At 50.7% G+C, this 27,297-nt stretch overlaps 1 protein-coding gene across 1 annotated transcript in view; it reads left to right on the forward strand.

Moving 5' to 3' along the window:
- Nucleotides 1–1,185: 1,185 nt before the first annotated feature.
- ACVR1C (activin A receptor type 1C) overlaps nucleotides 1,186–27,297 on the forward strand; it is a 32,383-nt gene continuing 6,271 nt past the window's right edge. Inside the window, exons 1-4 of the mRNA XM_042784270.1 lie at nucleotides 1,186–1,363; nucleotides 12,886–13,116; nucleotides 24,480–24,725; nucleotides 26,950–27,180. Coding sequence (XP_042640204.1) covers nucleotides 1,249–1,363; nucleotides 12,886–13,116; nucleotides 24,480–24,725; nucleotides 26,950–27,180 — 823 coding nt within the window. The 5' untranslated portion in view covers nucleotides 1,186–1,248. The remainder of the gene's footprint in view (nucleotides 1,364–12,885; nucleotides 13,117–24,479; nucleotides 24,726–26,949; nucleotides 27,181–27,297) is intronic.

The following is a 27,297-nucleotide window of genomic DNA, read 5'->3' on the forward strand; positions in this document are numbered from 1 at the left end:
ATGCATTGAAACCCCAAATTCCAGGGCCTTGTTGGAACTCCCAAACTGTAATTGCCTCGGGAAAGGCTGGGATGGTGCGTGGCAGCGGCCGGGGGAGCTCAGCTGTGACCCTGCAGCTGAGAAACATCGGGGATTAGGGGCTAGGAAAGACCTTGTGAACAGGGCCATGTTGTAACCCTGAATAAATACTTAAGGAAAAGTACATTAATAAAATCAACAGATAGTGATGATTTCTTTTTTTCCCCTCAGGCATTTTGATATAATTATGAAAACTCTGTCAGCGCGTTTGGAAATACCAGGTAGAACAAGGTAAGCTGCAGAAGTCTGATTTGAGATATGTCACCAGCTTCAGTATTCAAAAAACTGGAAGGAAATCACTGCTAGGAATTGCTGTCTAGGGAAGTCTAAAAGGCTTAATAGAGATGTCATAATAATAATAGAGTATTACATGGCAGTAATAAAAATCTAGAGATGCATCTAATGATGTGTGGGAAACGGGGATCTTCCTAGTATTTTCACCTTAAAACAAATAGAGAAATGGAGCGTGTGCAGCACCTTCCTACAGACAGCCGTCTGTATGTAGACTACATAGTCTGCTCCCCCACCACGGTTAGAATAGACTCGATTATGTCTTGATATAAGTTTTGTTGATTTTTGTGATGATATCCGTAAGTGCTACTGAGGCTCGTGGGTTCTAGTGGCACGATGCCTTCAAAAAATGCGGTGGTGGTTTGTAGCGTGGTGGTTTGTAGCGTGGAAGAGCTTTTGGGCGGTGGCAGGACCCCAGCTGCCGGGGGGGCAGGGGGCGGTTCTGAGGGTCTCGGTATGGGGTAGATCACACCCAGGTAGTGAGGAAACACTGGAAACAGTGCAGAATATTGCTGTTTGTGGAAAATATGGCATCGCCTGGTGCAGCAACCGAGGGAAATGCCGCCAATAGGTGTTTGGTGGAGAGAAAAAAAAATAAAAAAAAAATCCAAAGAACTGAAGAGGTGGGCGGCAGCCCGGTTTTCGGGGAGGTGCCGGCCGGGGCCCGGCTCCGCGCCCCCCGGGACCCGCCGGCAGCAGCGGGGGGGCCGGGCCGGGGCTCCCCCCTCCCCCAAACCCCCAAACCCCGGTGGGTGCCGGGGGGGCGGGGCCGGTGAGGGCGGGGCCGGGGGGCGGGGCCGGGGGGCGGCCCCTCCCCGCCCCGCTATAGCTGCGGGCGGCGGGGCCGGTGCCCAGCACCAGCAGGATCCGGCCCCGGCCATGCGGCGGGCTACCGGCCCCGCGCTGCGGGCTACCGGCCCCGCGCTGCGGGCTACCGGCCCTGCGCTGCGGGTGGCCCTGCCGCTGCTGGGAGCCGCCGTCTCGCTGTGCGCAGGTAGGGCCGGGAGCGGGCACCGGGAGCGGGCACCGGGAGCGGGCACCGGGCACCGGGAGCGGGTACCGGGAGCGGGCACCGGGCACCGGGAGCGGGCACCAGGCACCGGGAGGGGCACCGGGAGCGGGCACCGGGCACCGGGAGCGGCACCGGGAGCGGCACCGGGCACCGGGAGCGGCACCGGGAGCCCTGCGCGCCGCCGCCGGCAGCCGCGATGCGCGGTCGCCGCCGGGGTGCTGGTGGTGCTGGTGGTGGTGGGGAGGGGGCGCCTGGCACCGGGACCCCCCGCCGCGACCCCGCTTCCCCCGGCCCGCCGGGGCCAGCCCGGCTCCTCGGGAGGCTGAGGAGCTTAACGCCTTTAATTGCGATCGGCGTGTGCGGAGCAGAAATAGGTCAGCGGGGATTTCCGCGCAGTGACCCGCGGGGGCCGCGCTGTGCGTGGCGGTGCCGGGGGGGGCCGAGCGCGCAGCCCCAGCCCCGCTCCGCGGGACGTGGCGGGGGGTCCCGGGGGGCACCGGACCCGCCGTCCCACGCGTGGGACCCGGCTCGCAGCCGGCCGGGCTCCCCTGGCCCAGTGCAGGCTGCGAGACGCTCCTTCCCCCCAGGAGCTAAACTGCTGCTCCCTCATAACGCGCTGTAAGCCAGCAGTCAGAATTAGCATGGAACATTTTAAATTTTTTTCTGTTAGGTTTACCCCAATTTACTCTTCTCTCAGTGTTTTTGCTCGAGGAGTTTCTGGGTGTGATGCTCGTCACAGTCTTGCAGGGAGGGGTGGTCACAGCCCCAAGCTGAAAGGAAGGAAGGATTGTGCCCACTCCCCCATCAAAGTCCTCATATAATCCCTCCTTTTGGGAAAGGAGGACTAACAAAGCTCAGCTCTTGATGTTTGAAGTGCTTCTGCATGTTAGTGTACACCTGGTAAATCTTTGTTACCTTCAAGGGGCGTAAAATCTGATCTGAGCTCTTCTCTTTCTTTCTCTAGTTTTTTACTATTTGGGGTTGGGAGTGAACCACGGAAATAGGTTCACAGACACTCTTGTTTTTCCCTGGTATGCCCCAATGGAATCAAAGCATCACCAACACTGGTTATTACCGCTTCCCTCTGGAGACCTTTCAGTATGCTGACGGATTGTACTGGCTTTGATTGTTGTTTATATACAACAGGCTCGTGTTGCTTTGCTCTCCAAAGTTGCAGCAGTGCTGTTCCCCAGTTTTCTTGCCCTGTCAGTCATCTTTCCAGAGCCTGGCTCGGGCGCAGGGGGTGTGTGTGTGCATGGCCCCGGATGGGCTGACAGCCTCTTCCCCCTTCCAGCTCTGCCGAGGGGGCACCCGGGGGCCTGACACCCACCTAGGAGGGGTCTCCAGCTCGAGCAGTGGTTGCTGTTGAGGGTCAAGTGTTCAGCTGCACGTCTGCTTGATTTACTCTACATCTGCTCATGCTCTGCTGCAAACCTGTCTGATCAAGGGGCACGACTAAGCATGTTCTGGTAAACATTTCACCCCCTCTTCTCTGTCATGCAAGTTTGAAGATGCTGTGCCGGGCAGCGGAGGTCTCCTGAGGAACCTCCCTTGTGCCCCAGTATTGGGGAATATTTATAGCATTAAGGGGAAGAGTATTTTGCTACTGATGTGGTGATTGGTCCTACTGTTTCCCACCTGCTTACCTCGTGCTGGCTTCTCAAAATTGCTTCCCCCTCCTGGCTCCTACCACCTTCATTCTACATCACCTCCACTGGTGTCATATTAGCAGCTTTGCGTGCTCTTCCATACTGTTCCCAGCATTATTTCAGGGAAGTAGAGAGTACTCAGCATGCTGTAGTATTTCTAAATAAACAGGAGTTGAGGGTGTGGATTTCTGTAAGGAAACGTGCTACTGTACGTGGTGGTGGCACAGGAGCCCCTTGTAGTGCTCAGCACTGAATTGTCTTGTTTTGTATTTCTTGAGAGAGCCTTTAGACATGTTCGAAGTCTGTGAGAGTTTCTTTCCCACCTGAATGCATTTCAGAACTCCAAAAATCAAACCACGAAAGCCATAAGCTATCCCTGATGTGTGGCAGAGACACCTGTATGTAGAGGAAGGCAGGTCGGTGTGAAATGGCAAGAGTGGATCCTCACTGTAGCCGTGGGGGTGCCGGCACTCTGCAGCTGAAAGCAGAGTGGTGAGCACAGCCATGAGCAGCTGCTGCTTACAGACAGCCAGAATACAAGCTTTCTCTTTAAAAATGAGGAGCAAAATAGATTGCTATTCAAAACTGCTACGTAAATACATTAAATAGCATAAAATTGGGCTTTTGCTAAATGAGCAACACTGTGTTCAAACAACTTTGTCATCTTGTCTTTTCCATACTGTGTAACATCCTTGCATTGAGTTACAAACAGTTACTGAAAATGCCCTGTGAATCTGAAGCCTGGATTTTTAGGGCACTCTGTTTATTCCAGTGTTTCCTATAGAATGTAAACTTGGAACAGAAGTGGGAGGTGTGTAACCCGCACACACAGCTGTGAGCCCACCCCTGCCCGTCTCTGTGAGTGTGTGCTGACAGGTCCAGGGAGCTTCCTTCTGCCCAAAGCATCTTTGTTCCAGCTTAGTCATTTTGTTTGCTTAGTCCTTATTAACTGGTAATACTGAAGAGTCTGCATGCTGTCAAGTACCAAGAGTAGTATGCCCGTGGAAAGAATTACCGTGATAGCAAAGCAGTTGTACTTCACTGAACAATTTCATTCACTGCTATGTAACAAATTATCAGTATGATGCTATCTTCTCATTTCTGTGGGTCATTTGAGCTCTTTTTTCCTAGCTCTTAGTAAAAAGCTGTAATAATAATAAAAAAGCTTTAATAAAACAACGTGGATGAGAACTATAAGCACTTAATGGTCTGACTCCATGAGCTACCAGGGTGTCTGCCCATAATTTGCTCAGATAAAAGACTGTCTGTGGGGTGAGTGGGTGTAATTTAATTCTGCTTTTTTGGAGTAGGCTCTAGATCCCGACCACTTGCTTGCAAATGATTATTCTAGGTTTTAATCTGGCTGGGGTATTTTGTCGCTTCTGAAGAGCACTGCTGGAACGAGAGCAGTGCGGTTGCTCCCCACACGTGCTGTGCCGTCCGTCCGTCTGTCCCTCTCTCGGGGCGGGAGCGAGCTCTTGGATGTGCCTCTTGATTCAGCTGGATTTGTATTTGTGTTGGAGCATCTGCCAAAGTCTGTCTTCAGTTCTGGGTTGCAGCATTGGGATGTGAGAGTTTTCAGCAAAAATCCCTAGAAAAGGGGGTCCCAGACATCCTGCGGAAGCCCTTCAGAGCTGTAGTTTGTTACGATATTTTTCTCTGTATCAGGTGCTAGGAGGGAGAGGCTCAGGACTTTTCCCCATGCTTATTTTTGTAGGCTAAAAATTCAGCTTCTGCCTGGTTGTGAAGGTTCTGATAACCTGGTAATTAAGGGAACCGTGACATGAAAGTGTTGAGCAGTGAGCAGATGATCGGGAAGAGATACTTGGCTAATAACTCCATCCCAGTTCAAAAATGCAATTTCTTCTCCACCTCGAGTGCTGTTAGGCTCTCAATTATCCTGGGTTGCCTCTAGCTATCATGCAGAGAACAAAGTTCTAATTGAAGCCCAAATTGGATGCCTAAATTTAGATGCTGTGAATACCTGTTGAGGGGGGGGATACCCCCCCTCAGCAACTTTGGACACATGCAGATGAATCTGGGCACATGCAGGTGGCTCTGAGGGAGGTTGGCAGGTTTAGTGGCTTTAGCACACATCCTGACTGGTCCCGAGCGCTTTCAGTGACCCTGTAATCCCGGTGGCCCCCAGGATGGGAGAATTCTTCCATTGCCTTGGCGCTGGAGCCATGGCTGTAACGCCGGCTGCGCTCCTGCCCGTGCCAGCCTTCCTGCAGACGGCTGCGGCTCACTGCTGGGTGTAGCCTTGGGAGTGCTCTCGTCCAGAATCAACGGCCTTTGCAAGTTTTTCTTACAGAAGAGAGCAGTTCAGTTGGAAGGGACCTACAGGGATCGTCTTGTCCAACGGCCAGTGCGCAATCGGCATTTTATCCTTCTGTTCTCCGTTCATCTTAAGTTTGGTGGTGGCAGAAATAAATAAAGTACATTAAAAAGCCTACATTTTTCTCGATTCTGTGTTTGCCAGGAAGCTGATTCCAGGTAATCAGAGCGGTGTTTGAAGAACTTGCATCCACCTCCCTTCTCCAGCAGTACATGTTGTCAGTCTGACATACAGTGGGGCAAAACCAGTGACAGTTAAGTAAAAGGGGACACCTTTGGTTGCCAAGTGTTGTTTTGAAATACTTTTCTCTTTTTAATACAGTAATCCTAAACCATTCAAATTTTCATCTTCAAAATCAAATTTCATTCTTCAGTGGTACCTACCTTTTGTGAAAAAGGCTGTGTCGAGCTAGAGGGGAACTGTGTGGCGCTAAAGGACAGGGTGATTCCCTGGACGTTAAATACCTTGCCAGACTGTTTTCAGGTGTTGACTATGTTCAGCTTTCAGTGCTAGGGATTCTCTTTTCATGCGAGCCATTTTGGGTTGGAGTCGGGAAGCGCTGTCAGCACGGTGTTATCACAGCCACCTCCCCGGGGAATTTGTACCCTCGACCCTTCGCTGGCTCCTCTGTCAGCAGAGGATCCTTACAGACTGACACCAGCAGATTCTTCCTCAGCTTTATGTATATGCTGAATTCCACCAAATTCTTGCACGCATAGTGTTTTGCCGCATAGCTTACCTCTCACAAAGCAGAACTTTCCAAAGGATACCTTGCCTATTCAAAGCTAATGAGAAATTAGCAAATGTCCTTTGACAGTTTATTCCAACAAAAGTAATTTCATCGGGTTTTGTTGCCCTTTCCCTGCTCAGTTAATACTAATTTAAATGCCTGGCCTCAGCTTCTGTCTACTGCTTTGTTGTCACAGTTGTTGAGTTTTTCTAGCACAGGGATTTTGAGTACCCAGTCTCCTGCCTCCAGAATTAAGAAACTTCTTGTACATGTCAGTGAAATCATTTCCCATATGTATTTTTAAGAAATGAAAGCACTGGAACTATTTAATGTCTCTTGTTCTAACACATTGTCTTCAGTTCTGGAATAGTTACTTTTCTTCTCTACAGCTTTCTAGTTTTTGCCTAGTTGGGTATCAGTCCTTGTTGCAGTATGTCTATATAGTGAGCTTTTCATCTAGTGTTACTCCTACTGTATTTTTTCCAGAGCCCTCTCCAGAGAGGGAACTTGTCTGTATTTTTCATAGTAGTCCAAAAATCAGACGTTTTTAAGAGCTGCCATTGCTCAGCTTCTGGTTTCGTCTTCTGCAGGAATGTGTTGCAAGAGAATGAATTTGACAGTGACGCGCTTATCCCATGAATTTGGAAACCGAGCTCTTCCGTGTCAGGGGCAGTTTTGGGGAGATAATGGAAGTTTTGTACAGACTGCCGTGTCCGGTCCCCCTTGCCATCTGTCCCGTAACTCTTTCTACCTCTCCTGTGCCCTTCTGTGGAGGGTGCTGGGAGCCAATCCCACAGGGTGGAACGGCGACTGGATCTCCTCCCGTTTCTCCCGACTGTGCCCGCCCCGTGAGCTGAGCCGGTGCTCTCCAGAGCAACCCCGGTCGGCACCGCCGTCCGTTCCGAGTGCCGGTAGCGGCTGCTGGACCGGTTACTGCACACACCCAGCCAACGCTGGTTTTTCTCCTGTATGATTTTACTCTTTCCTGGCTTTTGCTCCCTCGGCGCGGCGAGATAGATTGCTTTGCAGTGCCCTGGAGTCAGTTCTACCTTTTCTACCCTCAGCAAACCTTGCTGCTTTGTTATCGATTCCCCTTTCCGGATCACGGGAGCCGGCAACTCGCGCTGCTGTGGGGCGCTGGGGGGGGGGAGGCGGCGGGTTCCTCCCCACCTTCATCTGGCTGAGCCTGGAGCAGCCCCAGCTCGCGGCAGCCACGTCCCCGTGCCGAGCTCGGCTCCCGGCAGCCGCGTGGGCTCGCCAGCCCGGGCCCGGGGATGGGTCCTCTCGCCCTGGGGACTGTGCCCCGCGAGCCCCACATCCCTTAGGCTGGGAAGAAAATGGAAGGATGGCTAGAGGAGCACAATACAGAATGACCGCACAGGACGCTCGAGGGTGGAAACGTTCTGGTACTCAGCCCTTCTTCCCATCATGATTAAAGATAATTAATCGCTGTAAGGCCACTTTAGAGGTTTGCATTTCAATTTAATTTTGAAATGCTCTGCTGCCCTGTAGTCACAAGAAGAAACTGCGAACTATTGTGGGTAGTGCTGGATTATGACTTAATGGGAGATTAACGCCTTGTTAATCTGCATGGTAAAAAGTCTGTGTTGAAATGTAGAACCACGTGTGGTTCATAAGAGGTAGCAAATCTGGACTTTCTTTCCCCATAGTTTTTATTTTATTCTTTTAGTCCCATAGTATTAGCGATTTTACGCCAATTACATGCTCAATTTTTTCCATTTAAATTTTGAGGTAGCACTATGTCTATTTACTTGTTTTAATTGTTAGCTGATTTCATTAAGATGGTGTCTAAACTCGCATTCTTCCATCAAGTAGTATTGTTCTTGTTCCGTAGTTATCTAGTGATTCATGTATTTGAATCTGACGCTTGAGGAAAAATGGATGGAAGCATACAAACAAACAAATCTGTTGTGCATCTTGGTGTTGATTTGTTGTGAATCAGATGCTGGTTCAGTTCTTCCTGTACGTAAGCTAATTGCACAGTGTGCTTGCCTGCACTGTGCGTTTTCTTACAGTAGCACTGAAAACTAAAAGGAAAAAAACTGTTGCTTTTTATGTAAGTCATGCAGGTTATTTTCTGCTCCAAAGAGCAAGTCATCCTGTCCTTGATTCATAGTGGGTCTCATCCAAGAAATTGGTATACAGTCTCAGCTTTTATTCTGCAAACAGCAGAAAGATGAGTCCTTGAAAAACTACTTATGTCTTAAAAATTGCTAAAAGCAGGGAACACCTGCTCCGTGTGGTCCCTGTGTCTAAAAGTTGCTTTCCCTGTGTATCTGACCATTTGTGACTCAGCTCCCCAGTCGCCTCGCTGGCCAACAGCTTCTCCGGGTGTTCAGCTGGGTCCTGACCAGCACCACGTTCCCCTTTGGGAGCGAGGGGAGCCCTGCTCTGCCCCCAGCCCTGCCTCGGGCTGCGCTCACGGCGGGACACCGGCCCCCCGAGCCTTCCGGGGCTGCGGTGCTTTGGGGGGAATCAGGAGAAATTTGTTAATGGCTGCTGGAGAATTACGTGCTCAGAGAACTGTAACCATTGGTAACCAAGTTTGGATGCCTCACATAGCTCTCTGAGGCCATGGCATATTTCAGTTGTTCACTTTCTCCTAATTTCTCAATCAGAGAATGCAATGTTTTAAGGGAAATATTGTTGTGCTTGAGTAAATAAAGGAGTTGTGTTCATTACTGGATTAAAGAGTGCCTTATTTTCAAACTTGGGGAGCACATTTTCCTCCTGCCTCTTTGATCCTTTTCTGTTTAACTCCTTCACAGTCACCTTATTCCACTTCTCTAGTTTCCATGGTGGTGGAAGTCCTGACTTTCCCCCCACGACAGTGCATCGCCGGTCATGTTGCTGGGACCGACCTTGGGAACAGAGCTGGAGAAGGTTCTACGTGAGAAATTAGCCAGTAGCACAGGCAGGCAGATGTCTGGGGAACTTGTCCTGGGCTTCTGTTTTTGCTGAATTATATTTAAAAGTGGTCTATGTAAATCTTCTGGGAAGAGAGAGTCTTGTCTTGCCCACAACTCAAACTCTGGTCTTGTCTTTGAATAGATTTAGCTGCACCGGTTTTTCTGTTGTTTCTTGTTTGTTTGTTTTTCCTGTATCAGAGCAGCATTTAACCGTGGGTGAGGAATGGCAGAAGACACAACGCTGGGAAAATCTGAAATCTGAGTGCCGCTGCTGAGCGGGGTGGGGGGGAGCCTTGGCCCAGAGGTGGGGGAAGGTGTGATGGAGCCGGGGCTGCGGGGGCTAATGCTGCAGCTGGCAGCCCCACGGGGACGAAAGCGGGACCGAGAGCGGGGGAGTAAAGCAGGAACTGGGAGGGTGTGAAGGAGGAGACGTGTGGACTGGGAGGATGTGTCGGTGGGGCTCTGGGAGCTGGCACGGTGCAAACGGTGAGTGTGGGCCACCGTGGGAGCAGCCGAGGTGGCCAGGGGGTGCAGCGCAGGGGGCTGGGGGTGCTCCCGGGGAGAGGTCCCAGCGGGATCCCGGAGCTGCCGAACGATGGGGGGACAGGATCCGGGACGGGGTGAGGGTCAGGACCAGAATAGAACAGCTGGAAGGAGCTGGGCTGAGAAGCACAGGCTGAAGGCTTTGTGCCTGCCAGGGCCGTGGTTCTCCGCTTTTTTAAAAGGAATGACTGAAAAAGGCAACAGTTCGAGTGTGGTAGGACAAACATGCCTTAAAATGTTTTGTAGGATGTGGTGGTGTTGGGTGTGGACAAGTTTTTCTTTGTGTGCTCTTCCACCTCTTCCGAACTCTGAAAGTCATGTTTGTATCAGAAGTTTGTGTGCCTGTCTCACCTGACTTCTGTGAGCTCAGTATTTCCGAAGGAGAATAGGGAATTCTTGTTGAGCTATCTTGGTCTCCAGAACTTTCTAGTCTCCAGTGGGCATGAAAATTATCTGGAAGTATTAAATTCAACATGCTCCTGTCCCCGCTCGTCCCACCTTGTTACCAAGTGGCTGAACTCATTCACTTTCAGAAGCAATAATAATGTGATTGGGTTGTATTGAGAATTTTGACCCAAACTTTCTTTTTCTTGTTCTTTGCTTAATGGCTTCTCGCAGAAACAACTCTGTGGGGAGCAGGGCTGACTTCCATAGGCCTGTGAACTTCTGGTCGCAGGCAGTAGGTTGGACAAGTCAGCTTTGAGCAAAACGTTCAGAACTAAGTGGAAGAATGGGGATAGAGTCTTTCTACCAGTGATGTAGAAAGGGAAAAGGACATCGAGCAGAGTAAACCACTCTCTGAATACAACAGTAGAAAATACCGATCTGCCAGTGGTGGCACCCCTTGATTCCCCTGCCAAGCGAGCCAACTGTCAGACTTGCCGGCCAGCTTGACTTCCAGCCAACTCTGGGTACAAATAGGCTTGAGGTGGTGCAGGGCCCCTTTCATTCCCGAAATGAGTGGCTCTCTCAGCTTGGTCAAAGTGAGTTTGCAGAGCCCCTTGGCTTTCTTGTCTCTCTGTGTGTTCATGGAGCTCAGAGGAATATCCTTGGAGCTGTTCAGGACTTGCAGTGACAGTTTTGATCAGCTCCTCTCTCAAGCCATCTGCAAAATACCAGAATATAGATAAAACTGCCAGTTATCTACTGTGGATGACGTCGTAAAGACCATTTCCCATTTTATTTTTAGACCATGAGAAGGGGGAGAAAAACAGCATAATGACGTGCCTGAAACACTGAAGACACTTGCGACAGTCTTGTATTCATTTCCTCAAGTAATGCTTTTATTTTGCAGTGTTGGTGATGATGTGTCTGTTTTTCTTCTGCTAGATTTCTTATTTATTTGGATCTGATGAGTCTTGCTCCTGGCATCTCTTCTAGGGCTACGGTAATGTCTTTAAGGAAGAGATTCACCTGTTCTGTTGCTGGGTGATTGATTGTGCTCGCTCCCCACACCGGGAGAAAGCTGAAGCAGACAGACAGTGATATGGCTCCTAGCGTACCCTGCATCCAGGATAAACACGAACATATGGTGCCAAGGAAGTTTGTTGCGGGCCTGAGCTGAAGATAAACACTACAAGCTGTTATTTCAGAAGGGATGAAGATTGTTGTAAAGAAAAACAAATAGTGTCACAGAAACAGAAATCGGATTTGCGCTGACATCTGTGGGGACTTCTCCGCTCCTCCGGAGACGGAGACAAGTCCCCGGTGCTCCCGCCCGTGCGCGGGGCCGCCCAGCCCCACGCGCCCGACGTGGCCGGGGGACGACACCCCGAGCCGGGGTGCTCTGGCCGGACAGGCCCGAGGCTGGTTGCCAGCTCGGGGGGATGGCAGAGGCTGGTTTGGGTCCCGCTTCGGTCGGGGAAAGGCGTCAGAGCGAGAAACGCGGCAGTGGTTGGAGTGCGCTGGCTTGTCGGGGGCCAGCGAAAGCTCTTCTCTTCCTGGTGGCCATCCCAGTCTCCTCGTGGTTTTACTTTTTGGATGTCTATTATCTTTAAGAAACAGCCTCCCCCTGTCCAATTCCCAAAGGAGCAGAATAGATTTATGGATCAAATTACTTTTTCTTTTTTTTTTTTTTAATACCGTGGCTTCCATAAGTCGAGCTGGGTTCAATCTTGTAGAGTTATAACTGACCTGGGAAGGTGTACAGAACGCACTTGGGGGACCCTGTGGTGGGGTAAGAACTGTTTAAGTCAAAAGTTGAAGAGATCAAGTCTCTGTACTGTAAAATGGGATGTTTGGGTTTTGGTTTATTTGCCTTTTTTTTTTACAGAAACAAAATAATCATATAAAGTGTACCTAAGGAAGGGTTTCTTGTAGAAATTGCTTTCAGCCCAAAGTTAAGGTGTCTTGGTTATTTGATTATCACTGCTAACATGGGCTCCTAAACTTGGCACGAAGCAAGCAAAAATTGTTTGTTATGAAGCAGGTGAAGAAAACAAGGAAGGGAAAAAAACATGTTGTTGACATCTGGTGTTTCACTGAGATGATGTGGCTTTGATTTCCCCGCTCGTCTTCCAAAAGTCAATAAAGCCTGAAAAACGTAGTAGTTATTAAATGTGTTTCTACTTGATTTGGTAAAACATGAAGATATGGTTTAAAACATGAAGATATGGTTAAAAACATGCAAAGTTTAGAATTCATCAGACTTTTGCACCGAGAGAAATCGGGCAGCTGTTTGCGCGCCTGAAAAGGGCGCGCCATCTCAGAAGAGGGAGAGAGGAAAAGTCCGTAGGTACGGCCCGTGTCTGTCTGTCGGCGGTGGGGTGGTGCGTGCCCGGACTTTGCATCTCGGCGATTCCTCCGCCCCGGGGCTCTGGCGAGGGGGTGGCCGGCACAGGGGTGGGGGTCAGCACCCCTCCCTCAAACGGTGGCTGTTGGCATTATTGAAAATTCGGTCCGTAGCGAGCGTAGCTGTGTCTGGACAGGCACGTTGAAATCCAGCAGGTGCCCGTGCGTTTGTCCTGAGCGCTGTCTCAGGTGTTGGCTTGAGTCCGTGGCAGCTGAGAACGCCAACCCGAAGGCCTGAACCTCCTCTCCCCCCCCACCTCGGCAAGAGGCAGCTTTCAGAGAAACTTCTTTTTGGGGTGGTCAGTCTTCTCCACCATGCAAGATAGGTGCTGTACGCTTTCCTGTGACCGAGGAGCGCCTGGTTTAAAAACCTGTTGCCTGTGGGTGTTGGGCCCGGCACGGGACCTGCGCCGGAGCTCCGGCAGCGTGCTCGTGGGCAGCTGGCTGGCGAGAGGCTGGCACGGTGGCCGCGGGGTGCTGCCTTCCCAGGGCCTTCTCACGAAAGCTGGGAACCTCTTTTTCAGGTCTGAAGTGCGTGTGCCAGCTGTGCGAGCACACCAACTTCACCTGCCAGACGGAGGGTGCCTGCTGGGCCTCGGTCATGCTGACCAACGGGCGGGAGGAGGTCATCAAGTCCTGCGTCTCCCTCCCGGAGCTGAACGCGCAGGTCTTCTGCCACAGTTCCAAGAACATCACGAAGACCGAGTGCTGCTACACCGACTTCTGCAACAACATCACCCTCCGCCTGCCCGTCGGTAAGTGCCGTGCGAGCGCAAGGCGCTGCTCGGGCGCCGGCGTGGCAGCCCGAGGGCGCAGCAATCCCGTGCAGAGGACGCGACCGTGAGAGACAGCGAAGCGGGGTTTCGGGGGCTGACTGTAAAGCAGTAACCATTTTCTCCCCAACTCGTTTCAGACAGGAGAATCTAAACTGCAGTTCTATTTGCGGAAAAGTGAATTTCTTGCACCTCCTAAAGATAATCCAGATGCTGTCTTTGATCCCTCACAAGGCTTTGACAGTGAAGATGAAAGGAAGAGGAAAGGAAGTATCTGGAGAAAACAGACCTGTAACCTGACAGGTTTTATGGGCTGGAATGTTTTGAGGGCGTTTGTGATTTGAATTGGCATTAGGCTAGATGTTAGGAAGACTGCATCTGAAGTGCTGGGGACTCTCCATGGGGCATGGATCAGCATTGTATAGCAGGTGTGAATTAGCAGTTGTGAGGAGCGGAGAGCTGTTAACCGGTGCATCACAAGGAAATAACGAAGACCTTGCACCGGCTGCAGTTTTACAGTCTCAAGCATTGCTGCACACAATTTAAAAGACCTGTTTTAGATGGCTTGGGTAAGACTTCAGACTGGGGAGGTTTGGAAAGAAGGGGGCTAGTTGTAGGTGCTGACTGTGACTTGTATTTGGGAAACGCGCCCCTGTGTTTTTGGTGAGAGAGGTGTTGGGGTTGGCGGTGAGGTTAGACCCGTGGTGGGGCAGTCCCTGGCGCGTGAGCAGCCGCTCTCCCCCTTGTCCTGGGCCAGCCTGTGTCACCGCCTGCCACGTCTCTGTGGTCTGGACTGGTGAGGCCGGGGGTTTGCGGCGGTCAGGAGGGCAGAAGTGTCCCCTCTCGGTGCGGGTCGTGCGGCAGGTAGCGGGGCCGAGAGGGCAAAGGCGGCCAGGCCGTTGGTGGGGGATGTCTTTGGCTGATGCCGTTTCAGCAGTCTTGTTGGTCTGTCTTGAATTTTGAGGTTCTGCAGTTCATTTTGGCAGCTCCTAAAGCAGCTCTTCTTCGGTGTTAGATCGGTATCATTGATTCTTGCTCGGCAGGGACAAGAAAGTGTAAGATTCCTGGTTCTGATTAGGGGGAGGAAAAAGATTTGCACTTCCAGGAGCTCTGTGTATTACACAGCTGGTGCAGTACTTGGGTCTGCCAGACTCAAAATTGTGTAATGAAGTTGATTCAGTGCTTTTTGAAAATAAATATTTATAGCATTTTTAGGTTTAATTATTTGACTCTTCTTCCAAGACTTGTGTTTAATCTGGGCTTTTTTGAAAAAGCTGTAAAATATATTACTGTATCAGATAATACCTTTTTATATACTTAGACCAGTGAGAGATGTTACAGGTAAGAAATGTGCAAATTAATACATAACTTACAATTATGACTTGCATTTAAGCCGCTCTTGTATAGTACTTAACAGAATTTAAAAGGCTGTCACTGCCAGCATTTGCTCTATCCTAGACGATGCAGGAGGGAGGCCATGGGGGAGTTGCTGTGGTGGCCTTGGGGCCCGTCATCTCCTGGTGGGGACAGGCGGGCGCTGGCTGCTGCCGGGGGAAGGTCTGTTCCCACCAGCCCCTCTGGAGCAGCCGGGAGGTCTGTACCCTGGTACCTAATCTCACCTGTTGTGTCAGGCAGCAATAAGGATTATTTCAATATTTTTCTTTCAGTTGACAACAGAAGGGAGATACTAATAGTGGTCATGCTCTAGAAATGTAGAAATGAAATACCATGCTTTTTTTTTTTTTTTCAAGTTGGGATGCTGGAGTCTTGGGAGAAAACTGCTATTTATAGAGGAGCGGTGGAGGAATGTCTGTCATCCTAGCACTTGAACTGGTAGTTACAAAACCTCTGGTTTCATATTTCAGCACCAGAGAAAATTATTTACTTAATTTTTAGCCTGAGCCCTTTGCTCTAAACATTTGGGGGAATTCATGTTAGTTGAAAATTTAACAGTGCCATTCTGATTGTTTGCTGGTCTTTTCTGACAGCCCTTCTTCACATAACTCATACCATAGGGATGCTTAATTTGGGCTGCAGTAAAAATAACGTTTCTCGGGGGCGTTGCTGAGCAGGCAGGTGAGGGAGGTGGGCTGCCCCCGCAGCCCCCGTGCCCTGCCCGGGGGGTTCCAGCTGCGGGGAAGGACCGCCCGCACGGCACGGCCAAGGCTGCCCTTCTGGGTGCCTTCCTCTGCTGAGGCAACTGCTGTTCCCAAAGTGAGGTTTTAGGCAACTCCTTGCTCGGCTTGCATTTTTTATTTCTCTAATTTCTGGTCTTAAATGGCACTCAGAAATCCAAATCTAGATCTTGGGTGCGTCTCCGAGGGCAAGAAATTTAAACTGGAGTCACCACAGCAAGTAACGGGCACTAGAACTGTCAGCTGGTCGGACAAAATGTGGAAGCAGTTCTAGGTTTAGTAATTAGTCCCTTACCTTACTGACACTGTACAAGTTTGTGTTTCCGCCGCGGAGTACGGGCCAGGCTGGGACCGACGCAGCTGGGACGGGCCGTGCTGTGCAAGGTCCCAGCTGGGACTGCTTGGCCCAGAGATCCGCGTGTGATGCCACCTCTTCCCCTGGCACGTCGCTGCGTGCTGCTGTAGGCTTGTCTCTGGCTGGTTGGTCGTCCCTTGCCAGCCGTGGTGGGTAGCCAGGCAAGCCACTGCCTCTGTTTACTGGTGCCTGACTTGGCGTGCGGGCTTCTGGTCTTTAACATGTACCTGCTCTGTCAAGGTACTTATTTAATCCAGCCCAGCTCCCACCACCTTCTCCTAAAAGAGTAATAACACGTGCAGTTTGAGACTTGGTACATACCTATATATGATATTATCTATATTTCATCCATCCCTCCAACCCTCCATCCGTCCACTCATCCCTCTGCCCACCCATCCCTCTATTTAATCTAATCTAACCTATCTAATCTAACCTATCTAATCTAACCTATTTTATCTATCTTGTCTATCTTATCTGTCTATCTTATCTGTCTATCTTATCTGTCTATCTTATCTGTCTATCTTATCTGTCTATCTATCCATCCATCCATCCATCCATCCATCCATCCATCCATCCATCCATCTCTATTATGCAGATTCTAGTTTAAAAGCAGAGCAAGTGGACATGAAGAGTTTGCCCGTGGGCAGGAGTGACTCTCACGGAGGAGGAAGAGGAGCCCTGCGAAGGCCCGGGGTGGTGCACGTCCCAGCCCCGTGGGGCAGGACCTTCGGCGGGCCATTCCCTCCCGGTTCGTGCCGCGGCACCCAGCCGGGCTGAGCACCCGGCCTTCAGCCCCGCTCCCTGCCCTCCTGCTTCGGCTCCGCTCGCTGCTCATTGCCAAGGGCTTGTGTTCTAAATGGGTCGAGAGTGACTGCAAAGCGACCAAGCGACTTGCAGCGGGAGGATCTCTGAGGGCAGAAAGCACTTGGTTTGGTTTGGTTGCCTGTGCATGAATTTCTGGAGTAAAACTGTAGATGGCATTGCATGCCTCGGTCAGCAGCAGAGCTCCTGTTACCGTGCCTCGCATGAGAGGAGGTTGTTGTTTGGAGTTGTTTGCTTTGTTTTATTTTGCCTTCTCTTTTTTTTTTTAAAAATGTCTGAAAATACACATCTTTAAGGACAGATTCAACCTGGCTATCTACTTTTTATATACTGCTTCTTGTTGGCAGGGATTTCATTACAGTATGCTGCATTAACAGGTGCTAAATTTCAAAGTGCAGGATTAGTTTGCAGTAATTAGAGTTTTTCTGTGTTACCCTGAATTCATTTCCAGGTTTCTGCTATTTTAACTGGGATCCTTTCTGCCCCAGCAGGTGACTTAAGGTGACCTTCCCCTGTCAGTGGGATGTCATAACAGGGCTGCAGAAAACGGCCTGCGTGCCGCTTCCTCGATGGACCGTTCTGTGAATCTCTCTCTGTATGAGAAATTGCCTCTGTGCACCTCAGCATGTAACAGGCTATTTCTGAGGAGTTGCTAATAAGATCGAGAAGACTTCTTCCAGTTCTAGAGTTGTATCTCACAGGATTTTCAGGCCATATTTCAGATCTGGGAGATGGAGCTTGTGATCAGTGCCCCCAGCCCGCCTGTGAGCAGGATTTAGCCCGCTCACCAGCCCGTTCATAGACGGCAGACCTTTACCTGCAGCCCTGGCGTAGGCTACTGGAGCTTCCCATGTTTGGTTATGCTGGAGGGTGGTGTTTGGCCCCGGGGAGAGTAAGACCCAGCTGGGGAAGTGGTTTCCCATCCCTCCTCCAAAGCAGCAAAGCTGATGTTGGCTTCAATTCCCTCCTCAGGGGGAGGCAGTGACTCAGCAGCTGCGGGAGTGAAGGCTCAGGCACTCTGCAGTTGTTCCCAGATGTGGTTAAGGGGACTTTCTTGAGCTCCGGTGTCTTTGACTGCGTGACTATGGATGTGTAGAGAAAAGTTCATTCTGCTACTCATTCTAACCTCCAGGTCTCAAAATGCCTGGTGACACTGGGTATTAAGTCTCCATCTTTACAGATGCTGAAAATTGAGGCTGGATGGGTGCAGGTGGGTTTGCAAATTTGTCACAGGATCCTGGGCTTTCTGACCAGGCTGCTTTCAGAGGCTGGCTAAAGAAAAGATGAGCCTCTTTGAGAAAAAGCATGGGGGTGTGTTCAGTGTGTGCAGCCACACGTCCATGAGTTGGTGGGAAACTTCAACACAGAAAAGAATTTTCTGGTTTGGGGGTTTTTCCTTCAAAAGGACATTTGTCTTTCCAGCAGAAGGCAGCACACAGCAGGAACAGTCTCCTCTGTGCTCTGTTTTGGGTGACCAGGCACAGCAGCATCTCTAGAGCTCGACAGAAAAAGCGTGTGATTTCTGATGTGTATTTGCATAATGGAAAATGAGTCAGAGGAGAACGGAGGCTTTTTGCAGCAAGATTAAGCTAATAGTGGGATTAACAAACTGTATAATAAGTAATTTGCCAGCTCTCCTCTTTATTCCTATTGCCCAAACTCTACAAAGGCACAAATAGTCCTCATATCACCTATAGTGGCACACACTGGGATGAAAGAAAGGGAAATATAATAGAAATCCTAAGACAAAAATCCCCTGAGTATATTCATATTGCCAAGGGAGACGAATGGTACCAATTAGACTAATTTTTGGGCAAGATTCTCGTATTTTGTTGTGTTTTTTTAATACCATCCATAGGTTTTGCATGAACAAATAATTACTCTTCATTTACCTGTTTGAAAATGCCTGGAGACATTAAAGCCCTACTAGGAGAATGGTATACATGGATATGTTAGTATTAAAGAAGTCAGACACTCCTGGACCAGAAGTTTTGTAGGGTACATATTAATGCAGAAAATGAGAAAAATCAGCCTTCAACCAATAACTTTCTGAATAAACCCCAGTGTTTCAATATAAATTGTAAGGGAGATGTCAATCATTTCTGGACCTTGAGAGCTTTGCCAGGTCCCCAAGGTCAGAGGTGTGCAGGCTGGGCTGCAGGGTGCGGTTCAGGGCAAGGCTCTGGCTTTTCCTCCCATTTATTTTTGGTATTCTGCATCTGTTATTGAACAGGATGAAAAGGTCTCTTTTGTTTTCCCAGCACAGACTCTGTCCAAGAGTAGAGTTAAAAGGAAGGTCTGGACAATGAATGAAGAGACAAAACACAATTCTTCTCACTACCTCTCCTAAAAGGTTAGTGATGGATAAAACCAGGGAGGATGAGGAATGGAGCAAAAAAAGAAGAGGAGGGGAAATATTTTTATATATTTGTTCCTCTCTTCTGTGTGGCCACTTTGTTTCCTCTTAGCTGATGGTTTCTGAAAGCCACAGCTAGAGTACAGGGCCAACATTAACAATTTCTGTTACTACTTTGCTCCAAAGCAGGAACAGAAACTTGATTTAGCTGTTTCCTGGTTTGTTTTTTGTTTTGTTTTGTTTTGTTTTTTTAATGAAGAAAATTAGCTTGTCTGCTGTGGCACGGACAGCCTTGGATGGAGGTCTGGACTCCAAAGTGGGGAGGAAGAGTCACTTGTGACCAACCTCCCCCTGGATCTGGTGCCTTCCAGGCTGCCGGGGGGGGCTGAGCCTGCTCAGGGGCAGTGGCGATGGGACCGGTGCCCGGGACCAGTGCTGGCCAGTGGGAAAGAGCTTCAGCCCGGTGAGAGCTGACCCGAACCCATCAGCCTCTGAACTGCGGGCTTTCCCGTTCTGGCTGTTAGGAGCTTGGCTGCCCGTGACCCAGATCGTGGGCTGCCAGCTCGGGCTGCACTGGTGCAGAGCTGCTCAGAGGTGGAGGTGACTGCACGAGATGCAGCGAACGCGTCTCCTCTCCGCGGCGCTGCGGCTGAGTGCGGCGCTGCTGGTGCAGTCCCTGGGATCCTCCCCCCCTTGGACGGATCTCCTGAGGTTCTCCTCGACAAAACCCCTGTGGGCAGAGCTCCAGCCTGTCACAGCTGCTCTGTGGATGTCTCATTCTGCAAATACTTTTGTCCGTCTTGGCTGTCCCAGGTTCGTGTTCTCGGGAGGGGCTGGTGAGAACACAGCCGTGCAAAGAGGCCGCAGGGCTGGGGCCAGGGGAGCGGGGAGGCAGCCGTGCCGATAATGTGGCTGTTTATCTCGTGGCTGGATCCCTGATGGGTTTGCTCGGACTTCTGGACCCTGAAGCAGACCTTTCCCAGCTGATTTCTGAATGTCCCGAAAGGGGTGATGGGGTCTCTAGTCACAGTGGAAGCTGGAGAAACCTGATTTTAAACTCTCGTCCAAATCGTGCATTGCTGAAATTGTTTAAAAGTATTCTGTATGTCTGACTGGAGCTCCCCATTAGATGCAATATGTTTTCTTACTGCACTGGAAAGAATACATCATTTTTTCCCCTTGAGTAACTTAGGATCTTAAACGTGCATAGTTCAGGGCTTTTAGAAGTCTTACGGTGCCCATTACATGTCAAAAGCAAAGCAAATGTTGTGTGTCAGAATGTCTTTTCCATTGGAGGGGGAAAAAAGAAAACCTTCCTTTTTTTGCTCCCTAAAAGTACTATTTTGTTTACACAATTTGGAATATAACTATACCAGATTGTGAAATTGCTAACTGTTGCCAGATGTGCTATTTTTGTTTCATACGTGGCAACATGTCTTCAGCTTCTATTCTTGATTTGTAAGTCATTGAATAGTACATTGGAAATCAGATTGCAAAACGTTATGATTAATGGTGTTGATTTGATGGTTTTAGGTGGTCATGAGGGATTTTCTTACTTCCAAAGAAGTTTTAACGTTCTAACTCCCAAAGAGTTTTAACGTTGCACAACTGCTGTAAACATTACCACACTTATCTGGTGATGTCGCCCTTAATCACTGTTTGTACCTTGTGCGTCGCGTATTTTGCGCTTGTGCTGTTTGTCCCTTCTCCTGTGTGGTTTGTGCTGTGGGGAGTCCCAGGGCTCCCCGAGGGGTGGTGGTGTGTGAGCCCAGAAGCGGGCACGGCTGCGGGGCACCGTGCTGCAAGGGGTCAGGACTGGAGATGGCCTACAACCAACTGTCCGGCAGGAATCAGCCCTGGTCCTTCTCGAGCCTCCCGCCTCTGCTCTGTGAAGAGCTGGAAAGGGTTTGAGTAGTTGCCACCAGCCTCGACCTGCAGTTTGTCTTTGGTACAGCCAGTAGACTAAAGGATGACAAAGGAGGTTTCCAGCTGGCTCCTTCCAAGAAACTTCTCCAGACAGTCTGGATCTCTTCATTTGCCAGGAGCTTGGTGGAGACCCCGCGCAAGCTGGCCCGGACACCCCAGCTTCCAGTCTCACTGCTAACTTCCCTCCTGCCCTTGAGCTCTCTCAGCTTAGCAGCATCTCCGAGGAGACCCGTAAGCACCCCCGAACTGGAGTTCGTGCTGCACAGATCACAGAGCTGGCGCCTGTCCGTGTTCCTGGCGCCGGGTGCCACCCTCCCGAGGGGGGTGGCAGTTTGACTTTTGCTCCCGCTCTGCTCTGACGCCTCTCTGCCCCCCCGGCGTGGCCCCGCGTGCCTCCCGCTCCCTCCTCGCGCTCCTTGCCGCGGAGCGTGCTGGCTGCTGGGCTCGGCGAGCCCCGGCCGGGCCCGCCGCCGCCTCCAGCCTGCCGGCTCCCGAGGTGCCGGGGCGAGGGAGAGAGCTCGAAACCCTCCGCTCGGTTGCAGTTCCCTCGCACAGCCCGCTCGGCAGCTCTTCGATGATAGAAATTGTGCCCATGTAAGTTTTCAGTAAAAAAGCATCCCATCACTTTTCTGTTAAAATTACAGACATTTTTTTTTTTTTTCTTAGAAGAATGGCTTTGTTGCCTTTTTTAAAGATACACTGAGCATTTTTTAAGAGCCCCTTAAAATTCTGCTATAAAACCAGTTTCAGTGGTTTACAGTGTACCAACAGTACAAATTGACATGTATCAGAAGCCTAGACAGTGTTGTTGTCTCAATTCTATTGGCAAATCTAGGAGCCAAACCTAGATTTGCAGAATGTGTGACAAGGTAGCGCAGATATCGCCAGTATCGTAATGTGGCTTTAATATTAAAAGCCCTTCGAAAACAGGGACTTAGTTTTAGGCTCCCTGTGAGTCAGGAGCACGTCCTGCACTTGAAAGAGCGCTTGTGGAAGTGCACATTTCTCCACTGGCCTTGCTCCACTCCTCAATCCTTTGGGCTTGTCATCACCCAGTTATTCTGTTCACTGCCAGTCTGAAATCACGGCCTGTGCAGTCTCTTGAAATGCAGGGGGAGGTGTTACTGCAGCAGCTGGTTCAGGAACAGCTAAAAAAAGCTAAGCAAAGTAATGTATTGTGCTCTTAGCAAACTTGGCTTTTCTCCTATTTGAAGTACTGCTGGAGCTGCTTCCCAGTTTCAGGAGATCCTGGAAATTTTATATAGACATAAATGAATATATTATTATTCTATTATATATGTATAGGTGAATGTATATAATTTTAAGATAAAAAGAAAGCCAACAGTAACTGTTACTCTTTTTTCCTGTACAGGTTTGCCACCTGTAACATGCAGACTGCAAGGAAACAGGCTTGAAAGTAAAGGAGAACAGAAGTGGAGATCTTTCAGAAGCTTTCTTCTGAAGGAGTGGTGCTCTGGGATGGAGGGAGCTGCGGAGAGAGGGGGAAGAGGAGGAAAGAGTTGAAGGCCTGGGAGGGGGATGGAGGAGAGATCAGCGGCCACCCGGGGCTGCTGTGACTTGTGTGCCGACAGCGGGGAGCTGGCTGGGGGCTCGGGGTGAGGGGTGTCCCGGGGGGCCGGGGGCTCGCAGCGAGGGGTGTCCCGGGGGCTCGCAGCGAGGGGTGTCCCGCAGGACTGCTTGTCACCACCGCTGTTCGAAGCTTCCTGATTATGTTCCTCTTGATACTGTTGGCGCTGGCCTAGGAACAATAAAGCTTTGTGTTTTGCTGGTTTCATGTGACGTTGTTCTTCAGCAGTCGGCGGGAAGAACTGCTGTTTTAGAGTAGGTATCTCGAGCGTGGTTGTCCTCAACAGCCCCCGCCGCTCGACAAGGAGCCTGCCGAGACGCGCGGGCTCGGGGGATGCGCTGCCGTGCCGCGTTTGGACGGCTGTCCCCCTCCGCGGCCGCCAGCACACCCCGAGCCAGCCTCTGCGCTGCTGTCTCTGCCTCCTGGAAATGACCCGAAACAGCCCGGGAGTCGGTGAACAAGCAGCAGTTGCAAGGAGGAATCCTGCTTGCAAATCTCTTACAAATCAGGGAGATAACCCTTGGGTGTCCTGCTGAACCCCACTGAAGGGAAAGCCTGTGGGCAAGGCGTAAAACCTGTGTTTTCAGAAGGGTTTGAATTGTGCGCCGTGGATAGACACGGGGCCTTCAGTTGTTAATTTTTTGTTTATTTTCTTTGCTCCGTTAAAGTGCATAGGGCTAAAATCTAAGGAAGAGAAGAAAAAGGAACAAGTTGACTTTGCACGGCTAACTTTGCACCCGGCACTGCTGAATGATGGAGTGCACGGCTTGGCAAGGTCCTCTGAAGAAGTGCCTCTAGTATAATATTAACTGGAGGAGAGTAACAGTCAGTGCTGAGGGCCAGCAGGCTGCTGCTCCTCAGACTCCCAAACCACTTCAGTTACTCTCAGAATTCGGATTACAGTGTACTTACTGCTTAGTGTTTGCCTAAAGGGAGAGAGAGGCTTTTTGTCTTCTAGACCGGCTACGAGGTGACTGCACGGTGTGGCGTTCGTGATCCTTAAATCTTCTGCAGCCTTTACAGCCACTCTTCGGTACTTGTGATGCTGGGTGTTGAGGGGGCTTTTGCGGGGTAATGTTTATGTTTTGTTTCAATTATTTTTTGGAGGGGTGTGTCAGTTGGTTGGTTTTGGTGTTTTTTTTAAGCTTATTTACAATTTTGGGGGCATTAAGGGTTTTGTGCGTGTGCATGTGCAAGTAAATACCTTAGTAATGCATTCCTATAGCTTCTTGATGTGTTTTCTACCCCTGTAGTTTTAAAATGGAAAATGTTCTAGGGCAGTCCTGTTTCCTGACCCCCGTGAAATACAGCTTCACGAACACAGGTTCCAAAAGTGTTCTGTCTTAGAAATCCTTTTAACGCCTCATTTACAAGAACTTGGTATTCCTGTATGCATTACGTGTTAGGAAATAGTTTTTTTCCAAGGATTTGTTTTCAGCAGGGACGGTGTGCTGAGAAATATTTACACAAAGCAGTCTGGCGCCGCGCCGGGCTGTGTCTCGGTCGGGATCCTGCGGTGATCTTGCCGGTCCCATCTCGACCTGCCCGGGGGGGGTGGGCGATGGGCTCCCTGCGGGCTCCTGGCATTTCACCAGCGCGAAGGGATCATAACGGTGTGCGCTCCGTAGGGTCCCTGCTGCATTTTGGGAACCACAAGTGCAAGGAGATGTTCTTCGGGTGTTTGCTGTCTCGAGTGATGCTGGGCAGGTCAAGCTGGAGGCGCCCATGGCCAGGATGCGTTGTGCTGTGGGAAGTCTGTGTGGGCTTAGTAAGAGATAAGAGGAGTTACGACCGGACGGCAGCCCATGGGGAGGGGTCGGTGTGTTTGGGGAGCTCCCCCGGGGCTGTTCGGGGGGGCAGGCGCGGCGCTGGTCCCTCCGGCACCTTACCTCCAGCCAGCCGCGCGCTCCCAGCGTCTCCACCGGTGTTCCCGGGGGCGATCGGCCTGAGGTGGTGTGCGGAGGAGATCACCGTGCCGGCCTGAGCCCAGCCCACCTGCAGAAAGGTGTTGGGGGGGGAAAGACGCCGTGACTTAGAGGGATGTGGCCCGTCCCGGTCAGGACGACCGTGGGGAATCGTTAAATCTTGGGATGTGGTCGCTCCGCAGCCCTTCACTTACCGTCTTTTCCCCTCCGCCCTGCTCTCCTTTGTGTCTTCCGAAAGCGTCGGAGTCTCCGGGCAGAGCCGGCGCGGGACCCGTGGTGCTGGCGGTGACGGTGGCGGTGCCGGTCTGCGCCCTCTCGCTGGCGGCGGTGCTGGCAGCCTGCGCCTGCCCGGCCCGGCGCGGTGCCCGCCGCGGGGCCAAGCCGCCCAACGTGGAGGAGCCCCTCGCCGAGTCCAACCTGGTCGACGCCGGGAAGACGCTGAAGGATCTCATCTACGACATGACGACCTCCGGCTCCGGCTCCGGTACGTGGTGGGGACGCCCCGCCCGCCGCTGCCGGCGCGTCGCCGCCGGTTTCCGGAGAGAATCTTCGTGATGCTTTAAACCAAAGGCAAAGCGTGCCGCCGGGCTTGTAGGGCGATGAAGAACGTTTCCTGCCGGGCAGAGGGAGCGGGGGGGGGGGGGGGGTGTGGGTCTTACCTCAGAGGTTCTGATGCCGGTGGCGAGTTCTGTGCCGAGGGAGGTTTTGTGCCGATGTGCTTGGCCGCGCCTCACAGTGGCAACAGGGCTTTGTTTGCTCTTTTTCTTTTCAAGCTGCAAAAGTTTGATTCTTTGTTTGAATAGAAGAGTTAAAAAAGTTAATTCAGAAATCAGTTTCGAGGGCGAAACAAAACGTTGCTGGCTGATGTGGCACAGCGGAGGATAAAAGGTACTAAACTTAACCGAATAAGTCAGGATGCCACTCCTCAAATTTTTATAGCGGTGCCAGAATAACGCTACTCCAAATTCTTAGTTTTTTGCAGAATGCCAACATTCTAAATACTTTTCCTATTTCTGATATCTACTGTGGTGCTTCCACTGCTACTGAGATCTTGTTAAATCAAAGAAATGGAAAAATGAGGTGGGAATTCAAAAATTCCATCTCATCAGGCTGGTGGCATGGCTGGTGTGTACAGCCCAGTTTTCTGTAACTAGAATATTTATTTACTTGAAAAATGTGTAAATCATGCTTGCTTTTATTTACAAGTGAAAAATGTATAAATCATGCTTAATTTAATTTACTTTATTTTCCATAAACTGCATACCTTTCAGGATTAATTTATTGTACTTTCCTAATGTTTTTTCCCAGATATGAGTAGGCTTTGGCTCTATTTGCCCTGGAGCTTTAACTGTTCACAGCCATCCCCGAGCTGATGACAGGGCTCTATCTGTGCGGGCACACGGTGGAGGCAGACAGAGCCCCGCACATGGTTTGTTCTGATTTCGGCCAGGCAGCGAGTTTGCTCCTCTCTGCGCAGGGCTGGGCCACGGGCAGCCAGGGCAAGCTCATGTGAGGGCTCTGTCGAGGAAACTGGAGGGAAAAGTGGAATAAATTTAAGTATGCTAACCTTTAAACTACACTTTTTCCTGTTGATTATTTCACTCTGTTAAAAGCAAGGTTGTCTTGATTTAAAAAAAAAAAAAAAAGTATTTGTTTTAAGTCCCAAACAAATGCAATGTCAAATCAAATGAGGCAGGGGTTTATGGCTAGCAAAAGAAAATGAAACTGATAAAATAATTTATTTTTATTTTTGAAAATTTCCATCAGAGCAGATCAACTAATTGACTGCAAACTGTAGTTCATATCAAACCAAATTAAGTAGTTCGGGCCTGCTTTTTTTTTTTTTTTTTTTATTTGTATTGGCTTTTATGGATTTTTAAATTTACTTGGGATTAGGGAGGTGGAGTTTGGGGGGAGAAAGGTACGTGTGTCCCGTGGGTCTCCTGGCTCTGCTGGGAAGTGCACCGGCGCAGGGTGTACCTGGCGCGGAGCGGGGCAGTGGCCCCCGGGCCGGGCTGGTGGCCCTGGCCCGGCGGGGACGGGTCAGGAGCCCTGAAGGCACCGGGGGAGGTGATGCCGGCGTGGGGACTGGTGGGGCTGGGGCCCGGTGCACGGTTATGGCAGCCTGTCCTGCCTTTTTACGCATTGGTCACAGCCCATCTTTTCTCCTTTGTCAACAGAACAGCAAAGCCGGGATTATTTTCCAGGCAGGCCGTGGCGTACACGCCGCTTTTTCCGACCTTTTCTGGTTCTGTCCCCTGCCCCCTCAGCCGAAGGGTGGGTAGTTCCCGGTGTCACCCAGGCTGGGCTGTGGCTCTTGAAGGAGCCCGTGGGTCTTGTCCCCAGTGCGAGGGGGGGCTCCCTGGAACCCCGTGGCAGCGGCAGGAGCTGGGCTGTCACCGTCACGCACCAAAGCCCCACGCTCCGGTCCTGGCTCCACGCGGAGCTGTTGACGGGGAGGGCTCGCACCCAACCCGCTTCAGGACCGAGATTGCCTGTTGTACCTAGTGACAGACACGGCGTACGCTCGTGCGGCCAGTTACATTCAAAAGTATGATTTTGGGAGGTGTTGGTTGGGAGGGGGTTTTCCTTTGGTACTCTTTGAAAGCAGAGTTATGAGTAAAGCTCACTGGGAAGTGTCCAACTTTGAGACTTAAAGATCGCTGCCCAACTATTTGACAAATACCAGTCTCTTCTTTTTAAACTAGGTTTGCCTCTGCTCGTACAAAGAACGATCGCGAGGACTATTGTCCTGCAGGAAATTGTAGGAAAAGGCCGCTTTGGCGAAGTCTGGCGTGGAAAATGGTGCGGGGAAGATGTAGCTGTGAAAATCTTCTCCTCCAGGGACGAACGGTCCTGGTTTCGGGAGGCAGAAATTTATCAGACGGTTATGCTGAGACACGAAAACATCCTGGGCTTCATTGCTGCCGATAACAAGGGTATGCCATGAGTCCTGCCTCGGCGTCGCGTCCCGTCTGAGACGGCTCTGCACCCCGCAGCCCCCCTCCGCTCCCCCCGGGGGGGGTTCGTTTGCGTGCCTGAGCCGGCTGCAAAAC

Source organism: Tyto alba, unplaced genomic scaffold, assembly GCF_018691265.1.
Source record: "Tyto alba isolate M040663 unplaced genomic scaffold, T.alba_DEE_v4.0 Super-Scaffold_7, whole genome shotgun sequence".
NCBI classification, from domain to species: Eukaryota; Metazoa; Chordata; class Aves; order Strigiformes; family Tytonidae; genus Tyto; species Tyto alba.